Below are 14733 nucleotides of genomic sequence, written 5' to 3'. Positions count from 1 at the left end.
ACCCTGGAAACTATTTCCAAACACATGAAGGACAAGAAGGCGATGGGGAGCAGTCAGCATGGGTTTACCAAGGGGAAACCACGCTTAACCAACGTGACAGCCTTCTACAATGAGGTGACTGGCTTGGTGGATGAGGGGAGAGCTGTGGATGTTGTCTTCCTCAACTTTAGAAAGGCTTCTGACATTGTATCCCATAACACTGTCATGGACAAGCTGACGAAGTACAGGCTACCTAAGTGCACAGTGAGGTGTACCAAAAACTGGCTGAATGGATGGGCCAGAGGGCTGTGATCAGTGGCACATGGAAAATGCTCCATGGAAGTCTGTGTAGATGTTCTGTACCCCTCTGCTGCCCCACCCCAACTCTATGTGTGTTAAACATACACTTATGTAATCAAAACCAGCTTTCTTAGGCCTTTGCATGATTTTTTTTGGCTGCAAACATCGCAATCCTTGTGCACCAGCTTACCTTTGCACCTTTTTTGCACAGCAGTGAAACTATGTTCATGTGACCTGCAGCAGCTGCATAACTAAGTGCTGTCATCCCATTTTCTGAAGCTCCATCAATAGCAGCTCCAAATTCTAGTAAGAGAGTGACCACTTCTTCATGCCCCAGGTGCGCCTGAACACACAGCACTGGAGCATTATTTAGTACTTCGGTCCTATAGTTCACATTTGCTCCTGCCAAGATCAGCAGCCGACTCACCTAAAATTTAATTTAAAGAAAAAAATTTTTTTCCACAGATTTGTCTGAATTTACTAAGAGATTTTGACACCTTGATTCAGGTCTTCACACGTTACTCCCTAATTTTGATGCAGATTTTATTGACAGATATTGACTTTATCACATACAGAGCAATATGAAAGTTTACAATCATGTTAGCAAACAGATTACTGTATTACTGAGCTACGTACTCCTAATAGAAGACTCACCTCTCCCCTGAAACTCACTACTCTCTCACCATAATTTCATCTGTGTGACTTGCTACTACTCTGCAGATTTGTGTAACTGACTCCATTAACAGAGAACCAGACTGCACACAAAGCAGTCTCAAAGAAATTGCCAGAGCCTGCATGTGTGCGTGCATATACACGCAAATTTGCAATCAAAAGGCGTAGCAGTTGGCTAAAATTGCAGCTTGTCAACTTGGATTTCGCTCTCCATAATCCAGGAATTTAAACAATAGTGTAAAGTTCTGGCATTTTACATCCTTTCACTCACAGTATTTCTCTTTTTACAATTCTCTCGAAACTTCCCCATACAAGAACAAGTGGCCAAAGTCTGCTCAGCAAATCAGGTGGGATATCTGACCCCCTGGAAGGGCATCCACACACGTATCTATGCAACAGAGTGTAGCTACATCAGAATCAGAGTGAAACCCTTCTTTCCATCAAAACTATCACGGAAAACTGAACTGGACTTCAACAACAGCTTAAAAAAGTATACCAAGACTTGTCATTAAGAAGTTCAGTTATAGATGCATAGTGGTGGTAGAAAAAAATTTCTTCTAAAGGGTTACATTAATTTCAACATCCATCAACAGAGTTACAGAAACAGTGGCAGATGAAGCAGTGACTGTACATCGGTGTGTATTTTCTTACCTTCACGTTGGGTGTGTAGATGTTTCTCAGAGAAGCAAGGGCTGCAGACAGCCCATCAGTGCTATAGCCAACCCACAAGGCTTGAAGATGACTGGAAGAAATCCCAGTCCTCTTACTGAGACCCTAACAGAAATAAATGATGTGACATGAAATCTCTCTATAAGGTTAGAAATACTGTTTATATCTACATCTCATCAGTATAAAGAGAAGTAACAATTTTGTTTGTTGGCACTACCGAGTACTTTACATAAGCTTCTAACAAATTATTAAAGCAACTCAGAGGAGAATCTCTAAGACACATTCATATGAATAGATCACAAAACCTATTAAGCCATAAGCTTTACCTTAAAGATGTGAGCTTTGAGTATATGATGACCAAGTTCCATAGTTTGTTGGCGGTTTAACTTTCCCTCTTGTCGAGAAAACATGAAAGCCAGTAGAGCATGTCCATTCCTGGCAAAAAGGATTGAGAGAGAGAACTGCTTTTGTAACTGTACTTTCAGTAAATATCCTAACCCATCCTAACCCTGGGAACTCCACCTACTGAACTGTTTTTGTTAAAGCCACTCAAAAGCACAGAGAAGTCTTGGGTTGGTGATAATTTTACATGTCAGCATTATTTATTCTTTTGTAAAAACAAAAAACCTAAAACCCTGAAAAATATGAAAAAATGGAAGACAGACTGAGAGAACGTGCATGTACAGTAACAGCTCAGTGTCCCAATTTAACTAATTCATGCTAAGTAAAAAGAAGTCGAGATGGAACAAACCAAAACAATGCCATGAGGATATAATTATGGAACAAAAGGTCTTAATATGTTTATGTTTAAAAGAGCCAATATGATGTGTTCTTTCTATTCCTCCACTCTAAATAGACAACGTGGTGCTGCACGTAATTCTCAACAGTTTTGATGTATTAATAACCACATAGTACTCTCATTTCTCCCTGAAGGTAGCAAAGTCAAACACAAAATTTGCAAATTCTACAAAGTCAATTATGCACTGTGTAACCTCTGATACTTCTGGTCAAGTGTACCTCTAAACACATAAAAGTTCTCATTTTGGAAAAAATGAGGCGTACTTGTGTTTTAACATTACTCCTCCCTCCTCACCAACTGGTGCAACCCATTACATAACACATAACTGCAGCTGTTTGAACAGGATTCACTGCAGGTGGCGTTTACCTTGGCTCACACAGGAAGTCAGTATTTTCACCGTCTGCTCTCCAGACGAGCCATTCCCTGAAGGAAGGGTGGCAGAACATGCGTGTCTTGTCACGTCTTTTTATCAGAAAACACGAAAGGGCTTCCATCCTCTGGCTGAAGTCTTCCCATTGTTGTTCACCATTTACTTGGCCCGCATTAATGGCTTGGAAAATCTGTTCATCTGTCATGGGATGCAGGGATGCCAGTGCCACATTTAATATTGGCAGGGCTCGCTCGAAAGCAGAGTTTGTCATGAACTTCATATTGCACTGAAGTAGGTACAGTTCTGACAGAGACACTGGAACAACCTTGTAGCTTGCACTTTTGATTACTAAGTGACCTTTTTGGAAAAGATCCAGAGTGAGTTTCAGATAGAGATAAGATCCCAGGCTTCTCATGATCAGGTGGTTACTCACTTTCCCAATAATAGCTGCATCAGCTTTCCCATTTAAAGATATGTTGTTTATAATTTCCTGGCTGTTATTAATTCTGTACTGAATATAAGCATTCAAGTCATCATGAATTTCTTTGTTGTCTGGAAAATCATCCAGGGACATTGCAATAAAGGGCAGCGAGCTTACTATTTCCTGTGAGGGGGAGAGGGCGAAAAAAAGAAAGAAAAAAAAACCCACCGACACAGGCGTTACAGTATTCCAGCACTGAAAACTCAACAATGCAACTTTGCTGTATTTCTCTTCTGCAATGAGTACCAGACAGATTAAAAAGAAATTCAGTATCTCTGCGATGGCTTTGCAGATATTGTCCCCCAACAACAGGTAGAACAATATCTCTACATTTCATCGTTTTTCATAGGAAGGTCTCAAATATTTTACTGACCAAGCTCAGCAAGGCAACTGAAGGGAATAAGCTATAGAAATGATCCCTCTGAGTGAAGGGAACAGAAAACAGTTACCAGAATCGAACCCTAAGACAGCTCAGGGGAAGGGGGAAGGTAGAAGGAATGATCTATTAAGAAGGAATGATTTACTAAGGAATATCACAAAGGACAAAGAGAGAAAAGAATCTCTTTATCGTTACATCTTCCAGCAACAACGTACCAGAAAGGTACCATGCACACATATACAGCCCCACTTAGTTTAAGGCAAGTACCAGGTATGGCACAGACACTTCAACACGTTTACCTCAACACATTTTTATGTTTATGCAACACAGAACACATTTATGTGTATATAAATAAAGATCCAAAAGACCTAAACCTTCTTACAGAGGCATATATCAGAAGGGTTTAAGGAACTTCTCAACACTTTCGCAACACGAAAGGAACTCTTTATTCCACTTCAAAGTAGCTACGTGGATTTCAAAAAGCTGAACTTTCAGGCTAGTGAGATGTTTTGATCACAGATACACACTCCTCCAGAGAGGAGAGTCCCCACTACATAAATCCCTTGTTAAAAATAAAAATTTAGTTGAGAACTGAAGTCTTCAGCCAGTTAAATGCTTAGTCCTAGTGGCAAGAAGGCAGATAAGAAATAAACTCTCAGAAGGCTGTACAGAAGCACACCTGCACCTTAACACTGTCAAAAGAGAGTAATAGAGTAGTTTGGGTTGGAAAGGACCTTTAAAGGTCATCTAGTCCAACCCCACCACACTTCCAGCCTCACACCAGCACTGTCCTGCACCGTTCAGCTCGGTGCACAGAGCAACTCCGGAGCCATCTGCCTACTTCTGTCCAGATAAATTCTCAATTGTCTAACAGCTGCTGCAGAGCTGGACTTCAGTCCTCCTTCAAGCTTCCTTCTTTGCGAAGGAGGGATGCCCAGTCCAGCAGCCACGTACGACTGGGAGGGCTGCATCTGAAGCACTGTCAAAATGCAGAACGGGTGCTATCTCAGACAGGGTGACAGACTACACCAGACACACCTTCTGTTTTGAACTGCAGTGAGCGAAGGTGACTATCTTCAAACAGCCTGACTGTGCTGGAAACAAAACCAGAACTTTGTTCAGAACATCGCTGTCTGGTGCAGAAAACCAGGAATTCTGTATGGCATCACTAAAACACTCTCTGAATTTCTGCAAGTATCTCTTAGCTGCTTAATTCTACTAGAAATGCTTTAACCAGAATTTTTGAGGCAGTTTTTTTTCAGGAGCAAACAGATTAAGAGATGCAGGGGAATCAATGGTAATAAGGCCAGAAACCAACCTAATTAGCACAGATTGTGGAACTGTGGCTTATCCTTTCCTAAAAAGTGAAAAACCAGAGTTTAATACTAGCAGAAAAACACTCCAACAAGCAAACATTGAAGAGAAAATCACTATGGGCTTCTAATTGCTTCTCTATTTTTAAAACTTTCCATCATTCATTTGTCCATTTCACTCTTGAAGCCCAAGGAAACATACTGTGATTTCACTACTTGCATTATCAGTTCTACTAGCATACTCAGGAAAGTGTTCCACAAAAAAAAAGGCCTCCAATCTCATACTTGTGCACTGTAAATAAACACGCAACAACAAAGGAAAGAAGGAAGGAAAAAAACCCAAGAGACTTTACTTTCAATTCCTCTAAAATCAGTACTTTTCATAATAATGCAGCTGCACCAATGTAAGGATCTTTGAGGGTAAGACGAAAGTTAAAAGGTGTTCTTACCTGGAAGTTAGTTCTTACGGTCACAATGAGCTTCAGCCAGGGAGGAAACTTACAGATTATTTTTGTGATAAATGAAGAAAGTGTGTCACCATAATCGGGTTTATGAAATTCAGCATCATTTAAACCATCTATCAAAATTATATAGTCTTCCTCAGGAATTTTCTGTTCTGAAACACACAAAAAAAAAGGAAAGGATGAATACAAATTCTCCTATGAAGTGACATATTTTTATCCCCAAATTTTGAACATCAAGGAATAAAAATGTATCTTTTATGCATAGCAATACATCTTACGGCATCTAAACATTATTTAGGAGATTGAAAACAACTTTAGGAGATAAATAACAACAATGCCTTTAAATGATAAAAAGTGGAAGCAATCACTTATAATAGTGTTTCTTAGTGCATTATTACTATGAATCTATTTCACAACTGATTTAAAAAGATTTAAAAGATTAAACAAGGCTGTTAACATAAGAGATGCACAGATATGGGAAGAAGGCTTACGTAGGTTGTTAAGCTATTAGTTAACACAGCTTTTAATTATCAGCTATTTACTTAAAACATCTTTTATTGGACTTACCAAACAAAAGGAAAAAAGTTTACAGTTTGCAAAAATCATAAAGGCACTGGTTTACATTTTCAGTTCTGAGGCAAAAAGGTTATTTTGCAACAGGTGGAGAAACTAGCACTATTCATTTTGAGCACTTGTTAAGGATGAAAATCCCAGGGGTAAACATAAGATTTGCCAATGGATTTCACAAGAGTTTCATTGACTATCAACAAAATTCAAGAACTGCAAACCAGTTTTCACAGGAATGACACATGCTCTGTTCACACACAGGCAAATCTCCTCCCCGTCTTGCCACGTATCAAGCAGCTGCTCAAGCTGGCATGCACTGGGAAGGTAGCTGTTTTCAAGGAAGAGTTTGCTAGGGTTTTTTTTTAAATACAAAAATCGTGTTGTTACACGCTTTCTTGGAAAATTGCCATATCAATTTTAAAAGCCAGGAAAAAACCCCACATCTGCTTTGCAGGTGTTTAGGCACAGAAAATCACAAAACAATAAAGTGTGACGAAACTCAAAAGCATCTGAAAACAAAATCCTTTAATGCAAATGTGCCCGCCTCAACTTCAAGCTACAAAGTTAACCTTGAGTTTTCTGGCAAACAAATAAATATAAAGATTCCATGATCTTTAGTAAGTTTCATAGAATTTTGTTTTAAAACATGAAACAACTGTTCAAAACCTACCCATTATTGTTACAAACAACTACCACAATCAAGGAATCCCTTTCTCCAGGAATGCTCTGCTTGCTTTATTTCTCTTAGAGCACTAAAATACATATTCTTAGATTTTTTTTCAGTTTTCATGCAGTTTAGATTCAGTTTCCAAGTCATCTCCTGCTTAACCTACCTTTCCTGAGGTTTGAAAGTGGTTCCAACACTCCCCTTTTAAAAGCTGCTGCTGGATCCTGGACACAAGACCTGAGGCTCAGCATGCTTTGTAAGTGGGGCTCTTTCAGCAGAAGGTCTCTGTATGCTGTTAACTGATTCGAACGACAAAGCAAAGCTGCGATGCTGTGCACGAATTCCGGGACGAGACACGTGTATGTGTTGTCAGCTTGACAGTAGTGATAAGCAACGACCTGGAGAATTTAAAAAAACCCAAACCACAACACAAAACGTTACCCCTTCAGTATTTACGTTGGTCATCAGTTAGTCTAATCACGATAAAAGTGACACTAAATTTCTCTTTCAAGTAGAAAATATTTTTCAGTGTTAGAATAATTATCCAACTCTGCAACTGGTTTCAGGTGGTCTGTGTCAGAGACACAGAAAGGAAGACGACGAAATAGATTTTGACCTCGGAGGGCTGACATCAAAATGTCAGATTCTGGCAGGAAAACACAGTAATTTGGGTTCACGCCATTGGGGTACAGCGGGTAAACGGCGAAGTAACTAACGGCACAAGAAAAACAACTGGAGGTTCCAGCTAAGCAGCCCATTATCTATCATTTCACAACACTGTGTCACACACTGTAATGACGAAAGGACTAATCTGATCATCGTCAGGCAAAAGCAAATGACAGGCAGCTATTAAAAACATCCTCATATAGCCAATAAAGAGGACAACTGACTTTATTCTGATTATGGCAAAGGTGTGTATTACTTAAAAATAAAACGTTACATAGGCCATATTTCGTGGGGGAGGGAACCAAACCACAAGGAAAACACGGTGTTCACAGCACACAAAAAGTTTGCACTTCAGTGGCTTGCAGAACATTGCTCCCGAGTAACACACATCACCTTAAAAGACTGTAACAATAACCTCATGTCTTCCTCACAACTATTTGCATAAAGTATGCAATTCAGACATTAATTATTTTACTACTTAGGCAAAAAATAAACCACTTATCATCATAATCTAATGCAAAAATAACTTTTAATGGCTTACTTTAGACTCTCAGAGTATGGAAAATAGAAAGACTACATTCAGACTCAACCTGTTTCACAGAATACATTAATACAGTGAAAACCCACCTTTGAAGCAAGGCATCTCACAGGATCACCTGTTTGATTCTGGTATTCAGGAGCACCAGGACAATTCAGAGTCTTCACTGTATTAGTCCCACTTGGAGGAGGAGCAGACAGGGGTAACTGACTTAAGGGAATCTCCTGACAGGGGTCACCACCTATTTTTGAAAGACAACAAATACAAAAGAGACCACCAAATTTACCGATACCAGATTGTTTTATGGGAAAACATCACGGAATATCTTTACTGATAGCGTAAAAATTAAAACTGAACAAAAGCATTAAAAGAAGCCTGCAACTAGTCTGATAAATACAGACACATATTTGCAACTCTACAATTTTAAAACAATTCAACTGACTTTTAGATGAAAACCACAGAGCTACTGAAAGCAAAACCATGCTGACGTGTTTACTTAGAAAAATTATTTATGTGATGACTCATTTAAACTAATAGTTATTATATGACTGAAGTCTTGAGAAATATAAACGCTTCATCATCATTATTATTACTACTAATAATAATATTATCATTTGAAGTGTCAGCAGGGGAAGTAGCAGTAACGACAGTCGTGCTATCCTTCCAGTTAATGTAGGCACTAGACTGGTCAGGTCACAGAACTGTATGGATCCCAGTAGAAGACAGAATGAGTTTCTCCATAGCTTTATTCTTGCCTCTACCCAAACTCTATGGAAAATGCATGGTACTGAAAAGCGTGTGGTACACAGCAGAGAAGAAACATGTCACTTCTCTTTCCAGACTAACAGAACAAGCTACTACAGTCATACTACCAACAGAATTTAGGGTACACACTGGCTATGTTATGTGGAAGGCATTTGTCAAACCATACGATTTGAACAGTTTCCTTTCCTGACTGGAGGAATCTGCTGAGGAGTTGGTGGGGCACGGCTGCCTAAAGGCAAAAAAGCAAACAACTTCTGACTCTTATTACCGGTATGAAAACCCAAACAATTACTCAGAAAAAGAACATACTTTTGGGCGATGAATTAGGGCTATTTGAAGCTATTTGCCTCATGCGACTTCCATGACAGCTAAGTGCCACCAGCCGTGAAACAATCGCAGTCTTCCCGAATCCCACATTTCCAGTAATGACTGCTCCCCTGTTCTCTGCTGGATCAGCATTCTTCAACTTTTCTTCAATTGTTTGAAACAGCCATTCTCTTCCAACAAACACCGAGTCTGTTGTTATGCTTGGCACTTCAAACAACAGCGGCTTCAGCAGAATGTCTTGAGGCTTATAAGGGATGAAACGAGCTGAGAAGAGGTGGTACGAAGTTTATTAGAAGAAACTCAACATGCAATAAAACAGCAGTTTCGGAAGATCATTTCATTCAGTGACCCTGTTAACAGCGTTCATAATCAGACTTCTTAGAGCTTTCATTATGAAAACAATAAAGACTAATTTGTTCAGTTCAGGTCACCTCCATAATTCCTACTAGAATTAAATTCTAGAGGACAGAAGCAACAAGTAGAGTTTGAGGATTTTTTTAATAATTGAATTTGAGCTAATAAGTTGCAGAATCCAGAAGTTTTCTTAAAACTGTGTTAGTAATTCTATAAATGGGGAAATGCCAAACACTTTCCAGTTAGACTAAACTACAGTGCTACGCATCTCAGTGTCAGGTCTTCAGATCTGTAAAGACATTTGCAAAGAAACAGAAAAAGGTGCAGAGAATAAATAAATTTTTCTGTTTAAAAAAACCCAAACATATTTTTAAAGTAATGTAAAAAAAAATTACTACCTTGTTTTTCTATATTTTTGAAGCCACAAGAACAGAAATTACACAGCACAGCTGAAAGTGTAGTCATGTTTGATTACTTTAACATACGCATTGCGCAAACACCTGACGAGACTTATAGAAAAGAAGAATTTGGGTTTGGTTGCATAAAATATATTAAGAATGTTTACTAATATAATGCTCTGATGTAATGCACTAATAGAATATAATGAATCTGAGGATTCATTAACCAAATCTAATGTTACACAAATGCTGTTTCAGCATTAATCTACGACTATGAAAAAACATAAATGGAAGAGGACAGCTTAGCATCTCTATGCGATCTCAAGATTGGTTTTACCAGGAGTTTGCTTAAGTTCTGCTTTTATTTGTTATTGGCAGCGATGGATGCACTCAGCTCCTTGACCAAACTAGCAGCAGTTTGGTTCAGGCTCCAAAGGAGGCAAAAGCCTAAGCCGTAACCAGGCCAAAACTTCTCTCACTCCAGCCTGTTCTCTGGAAACGCACAAAGGAGCAGAGCGACACAGTGAGCACTGATGTATACAGCCTTGGAACATCATTCCTGCGAGGAACAGACCAACAGCAGGTGGCTTTTCGAAGACTCATTCATCTTGGAACAAGGTAAGTTGTGGTACAAGGAGCCTCATGTATACCTTTTCCATGGAATGTCATTTGCCTACAAGCTGACCGCGTTCAATTTCGAAACCAGAACATTAGGCAGGAAACAGTGTAAGCGAGCATCTTATTTTCAGACATGCTGAACCACCCGTCAGGAGCGTTCTGAAACAACACTTTGTGGGATGGGGGTGTTTGCCAAGATCACAGAATATTCGTGTTCCAAAACTGCTGCAGAAGAGTATGACTGGGCCAAGACCCATGCAGATGTAAATATATACATACCTTTGCTTTCCTGCTGCACTCTTCCGCCAGCAGTGTTGTGCCAAGGTAGGCGAATTGAAGTGCGTAAAGGAGCGTTTCTTTGTCCATCCAAATAACTCAGATCTTCCAGTTTGGTTGAACTTGTTGCTAGAATATTAAAGGATTGAAGCTTATTCTTCTCTCGGCATAACTTGCAAAGTACATTATCAGTTTTTACAGTTCTTCCCTCAACATAGTACTCAGAGATAAGTTTGAAGTCATTCATATAATAATATTTACAAAACGTTTTTCCAATCAAGTTCGCTAAAGATTTAGTTGGATTTTTCCCCTTTCCAATGGCCCTCAAGCCTGCCTTAACTTCCTCACGTGGTAAACAGTTCTCCTGTTAATACAGTTTCCTTTTTTACTATGAGATACTATACATACTATGAATACCATGAGAACAACCATATCAGTGAGGTCAGAAGTGTTAGGGACAGGTTCAGATATTAGCTGCTAGTACACTATCTGTGATGAAATATTTAAATTATTTTTGTATTGGATGTTACAGAATTCTGGGTAGTATTTTTTATTTTCTTCAATTTTTAAACCAAAATGACAGCTATACAAGAGAAGAACTGAAAATCCAGAGAAAATATTTGCCAAGTTGTATCAGGGATACATACTTTTTCACCAGAAACAAATGAAATGAATGTTCAAATTTAAAAAAAAGCAGTTTTCAAATTGATACCAAATCCAAAATCTTAGATCTGTTGGAGGGAAAACACAGCAGGGCATAAGCAATTCAGATTTCTGGAGTGCATTGACAACAACTTCCTGACATAGGTGACTGAGAAGCCAAAAAGGAAAGATACTCTGTTGGACCTCATACAAACAAAGAACTTTGTCATAGATGTGAAAGTTGAGGACAGTCTTGGCTGCAGTGACCATGAGATGGTGGAGGATCATTCAGGATCCTAACATGAGAGGGCAGAGCAAAAAGCAGGAGCACACCACCAGATTTCAGGAGCACGGAACTTAATCTCTTAGAGTTCTGCTTGGAAGAATCTCATGGCATACAGTCCTGGAGAGAAGAGAGATCTGAAAGAGCTGGTTGACACTCAAGGATAACCTCCTGCAAGCTCAAGAAAGGGCTATCCTGACAAGCAGGAAATAAAGCAAACATGGCAGGAGGCCAGCATGGATAAGCAAGAAGCTCTTAACTGAACACAAGCTGGATGGGGCTTTGAGCAACCTGATCTAGTGAAGGACGTCCCTGTCCACAGCAGGGGGGTTGGAACTACGTGATCTTTAAAGGTCCCTTCTAACCCCAACCATTCTGTGATTGTATGATACTGTAAGATGATGACTGGCTTGGTGGATGGAGAGAGAGCTGTGGATTTTGTCTACCTTCACTTCAGTAAGGCTTCTGACACTGTCTCCTTTAACATTGTCATGGACAGGCTGATGAAGTACAGGCAATGTAAGTGCAGAGTGAGGTGTACCCAAAACTGGCCGAATGGATGGGCCAGAGGGTTGTGATTAGGCAACTCACTAGTGGTGTGCTCCAGCAGCCAACGCCGGGTCCAACACTGTTTAGAATCTTCATTAATGACCTACATGATGGGACAGAGCGCAACCTCGCCAAGTTTGCAGATGATACAAAATTGGGAGGAATGGCTGATATGCCAGATGATCGTGCTGGCACTCTGATGGACCTTGACGGGGTGGAGAACTGAGCTAAGTGGAATCCCATTTTAATTCAGGAAGAAAAAGTAACGGTAAGGTCACATATATCTATCACACCTGAGCAGACTCACATTTTCTGAATGAATGGCTCAACCAGAAGGCCGAATTTCACATAGTTACACGTCCCTTGTTCAACAGAGATGAGTGTATGATTTTCGTCTCGGTGTTAGTCAGATTTACAGATCTAACAAATACGAGCACACAGGAAAGCAACAACCTCAAGGATTAGCTGACACCAGGTACAGTCCTAGAATGACTGATGGACTTTTAAAATGTTCCGAAGTCCTGACCTAACCATTACCTACTAAAAAGCACAATAAAAGCCCCCTGTACGACAATTTAAAACAATTTAGGTAATGCTCATCTATTCAGTATAGAACCTATGTTTTTTTTTCTTTTTGTCCTATAAAAAATGCTTTCATACCAACAACGTAACATCAACAGAAACATTCAACAGAAATGTCCTATCATTAAGAACATCCTTTTTTCTACCTCAGGACTTTACCTGCAACGGAGTTCGGACGAGGCATTATTAAAGAGCCAGAACTCTGAGCATAAGGAACAGGCCCCTCTCCTGTTGGTACTTCTTTTGGCAAATTCTCAGCAGATCCAACAGCTTCTTCTTCTGCAACTGGTGAACAATTATCTGTTCTTCGATCATGACTAATCCCTTGATGTTTTCCAGTTCTGAGGCTCCCATCCTTGCTCCATTCCAAACTGGATCCACTACGATCATCATTTTCTGACGAACTTGTTATAGTTGCTGAAAAAGAGGAAAAAACCCAACTAAAATACACATTTGAGGAAAATGGTGCACTTGTGTTAATATGCATTATAATTTTCACACTCAAATCGCGTTTTGGGTCAGCAGGCATTCAAGTATTTCTTCACTGGATATTTTTTAAAATTTAAGGAGTATTATTTATCTAGAAGAGTCAAACAACACACCTTCTCAGACTGGGAAAAATACCTGAGAAAGGAGGCAAGAAAGTATTCCAAAGAATCCAGGTGTATCTCTAGATCTATGTAGTCTGCGCTAAAGTGAGGAGGGAAACAAACCAAAAACCACCGAAACATTTATGACTATCTGAAGAATCTACTACTTCACCAAAACATACCTCAACTTCTTTAAAAACTAAAATTCTATAACACATCTTGCATGTTTTCAAAACATTCCAGCAGCGTTCCAGTACCTAAAGGGGCTACAGGAAAGCTGGAGAGGGACTTTGGATAAGGATGTGTAGTGACAGGACACAGGGCAATGGCTTTAAACTGAAAAAGGGGAGATTTAGATTAGATCTAAGGAAGAAATTTTTTACACTGAGGGTGATGAGGCACTGGAACAGGATGCCCAGAGAAGCTGTGGCTGCCCCATCCCTGGAAGTGCCAGGTTGGATGGGGCTTTGAGCACCTGGTGTAGTTGAGGGTGTCCCTGCCCATGGCAGGGGGGTTGGAACTGGATGACCTTTGAGGTCCCTTCCAACCCAAACCATTCTGTGACTCTGTGATTCTGCCGGTGACACCAGGCTCGGAGCCGGGTATTGATCTGTTGGCTCTTGCTGTTTCTTCCCTCATCATTCCCTGCAACTGGAAGGATGGAGGAGAATGCTACTTGTGCTCCTGATCCCTTAACCAGTCATTCCAAGGTCCTGAAATCTCTCTTGATTGCCCTCAGACTTTTGTAACTTCAACTTCAACTTGGGAGCAGACCAACTTAATAATACCATCTATGTGAGCTGTGGGTCCTCCCAGGCTAAAGTTTTAAATGTTCAAGGTATGTATGTGGTGATTCTACACTCAACTGACCAAATAATTACGTAAAACATTCAGGCATATTCCACCGCTAACAAAATGCAAACGCACGGGCTGCTCCTCAGAACTCTCAGGCTTGTCCGGCCAGAAGCAGCACCAACTATTCTTCTTTCCCATCAACTGCCCTGCGGCTTCAGCCTGGCAGGATGATGAGGCACTCATACAAGTCTGCGTTCCTCCAGCTTAGCCTCACATTCACAAGAAATTTAAGATCTGATGCTTAAATTCAAGAGCTCGTATTCTGAGAAACAGCAATAATACGACATACATTTTAGAGGCAATGGAAGACAAAGTTTTTCAGGCATTCCATTAACCTTTGCACACAGCGTAGACTGTACTTTTGCATGACAAATTTATTTCATTTTTATGGTTCTGTCAAAATAATCTGGCTCCTCCTGAAGAATGAAATATTTAATACTATCATTCCTCCTGGAGTGAAACGCAGCATCAGGAAACCTTGCTGCTCAAGATTTCCATACTGAAACAGTGGCAGGTATCCAGAAAAGCTGACATTTTGGCCAGCAGCCCAGTCTTTTCTCCTACTTAGCTCACTGCTGAAGATTAAAACCTGCCTCCACTACTATTATGTCAAATTCAATAAAAGCAAAG

The 14733-nt window shown here is 40.0% G+C and overlaps 1 protein-coding gene across 1 annotated transcript in view; it reads right to left on the bottom strand.

Moving 5' to 3' along the window:
* The window catches only part of TANC1 (tetratricopeptide repeat, ankyrin repeat and coiled-coil containing 1), a 59594-nt gene that overhangs the window by 17696 nt on the left and 27165 nt on the right, over positions 1-14733 (bottom strand). Inside the window, exons 6-15 of the mRNA XM_009978408.2 lie at positions 12818-13075; positions 10606-10731; positions 8939-9220; positions 7954-8105; positions 6827-7058; positions 5412-5578; positions 2786-3393; positions 1947-2055; positions 1603-1725; positions 470-706 (exon numbers count right to left, since the gene is read on the bottom strand). Of these exons, the coding sequence (XP_009976710.2) occupies positions 470-706; positions 1603-1725; positions 1947-2055; positions 2786-3393; positions 5412-5578; positions 6827-7058; positions 7954-8105; positions 8939-9220; positions 10606-10731; positions 12818-13075 (2294 nt within the window). The remainder of the gene's footprint in view (positions 1-469; positions 707-1602; positions 1726-1946; positions 2056-2785; positions 3394-5411; positions 5579-6826; positions 7059-7953; positions 8106-8938; positions 9221-10605; positions 10732-12817; positions 13076-14733) is intronic.

The sequence above is a fragment of the Tauraco erythrolophus genome, chromosome 8 (assembly GCF_009769465.1).
Source record: "Tauraco erythrolophus isolate bTauEry1 chromosome 8, bTauEry1.pri, whole genome shotgun sequence".
Classification (NCBI taxonomy): domain Eukaryota; kingdom Metazoa; phylum Chordata; class Aves; order Musophagiformes; family Musophagidae; genus Tauraco; species Tauraco erythrolophus.
Note: the sequence above shows the minus strand (reverse complement) of the source record. Positions and strands in the feature narration are given on the sequence as shown.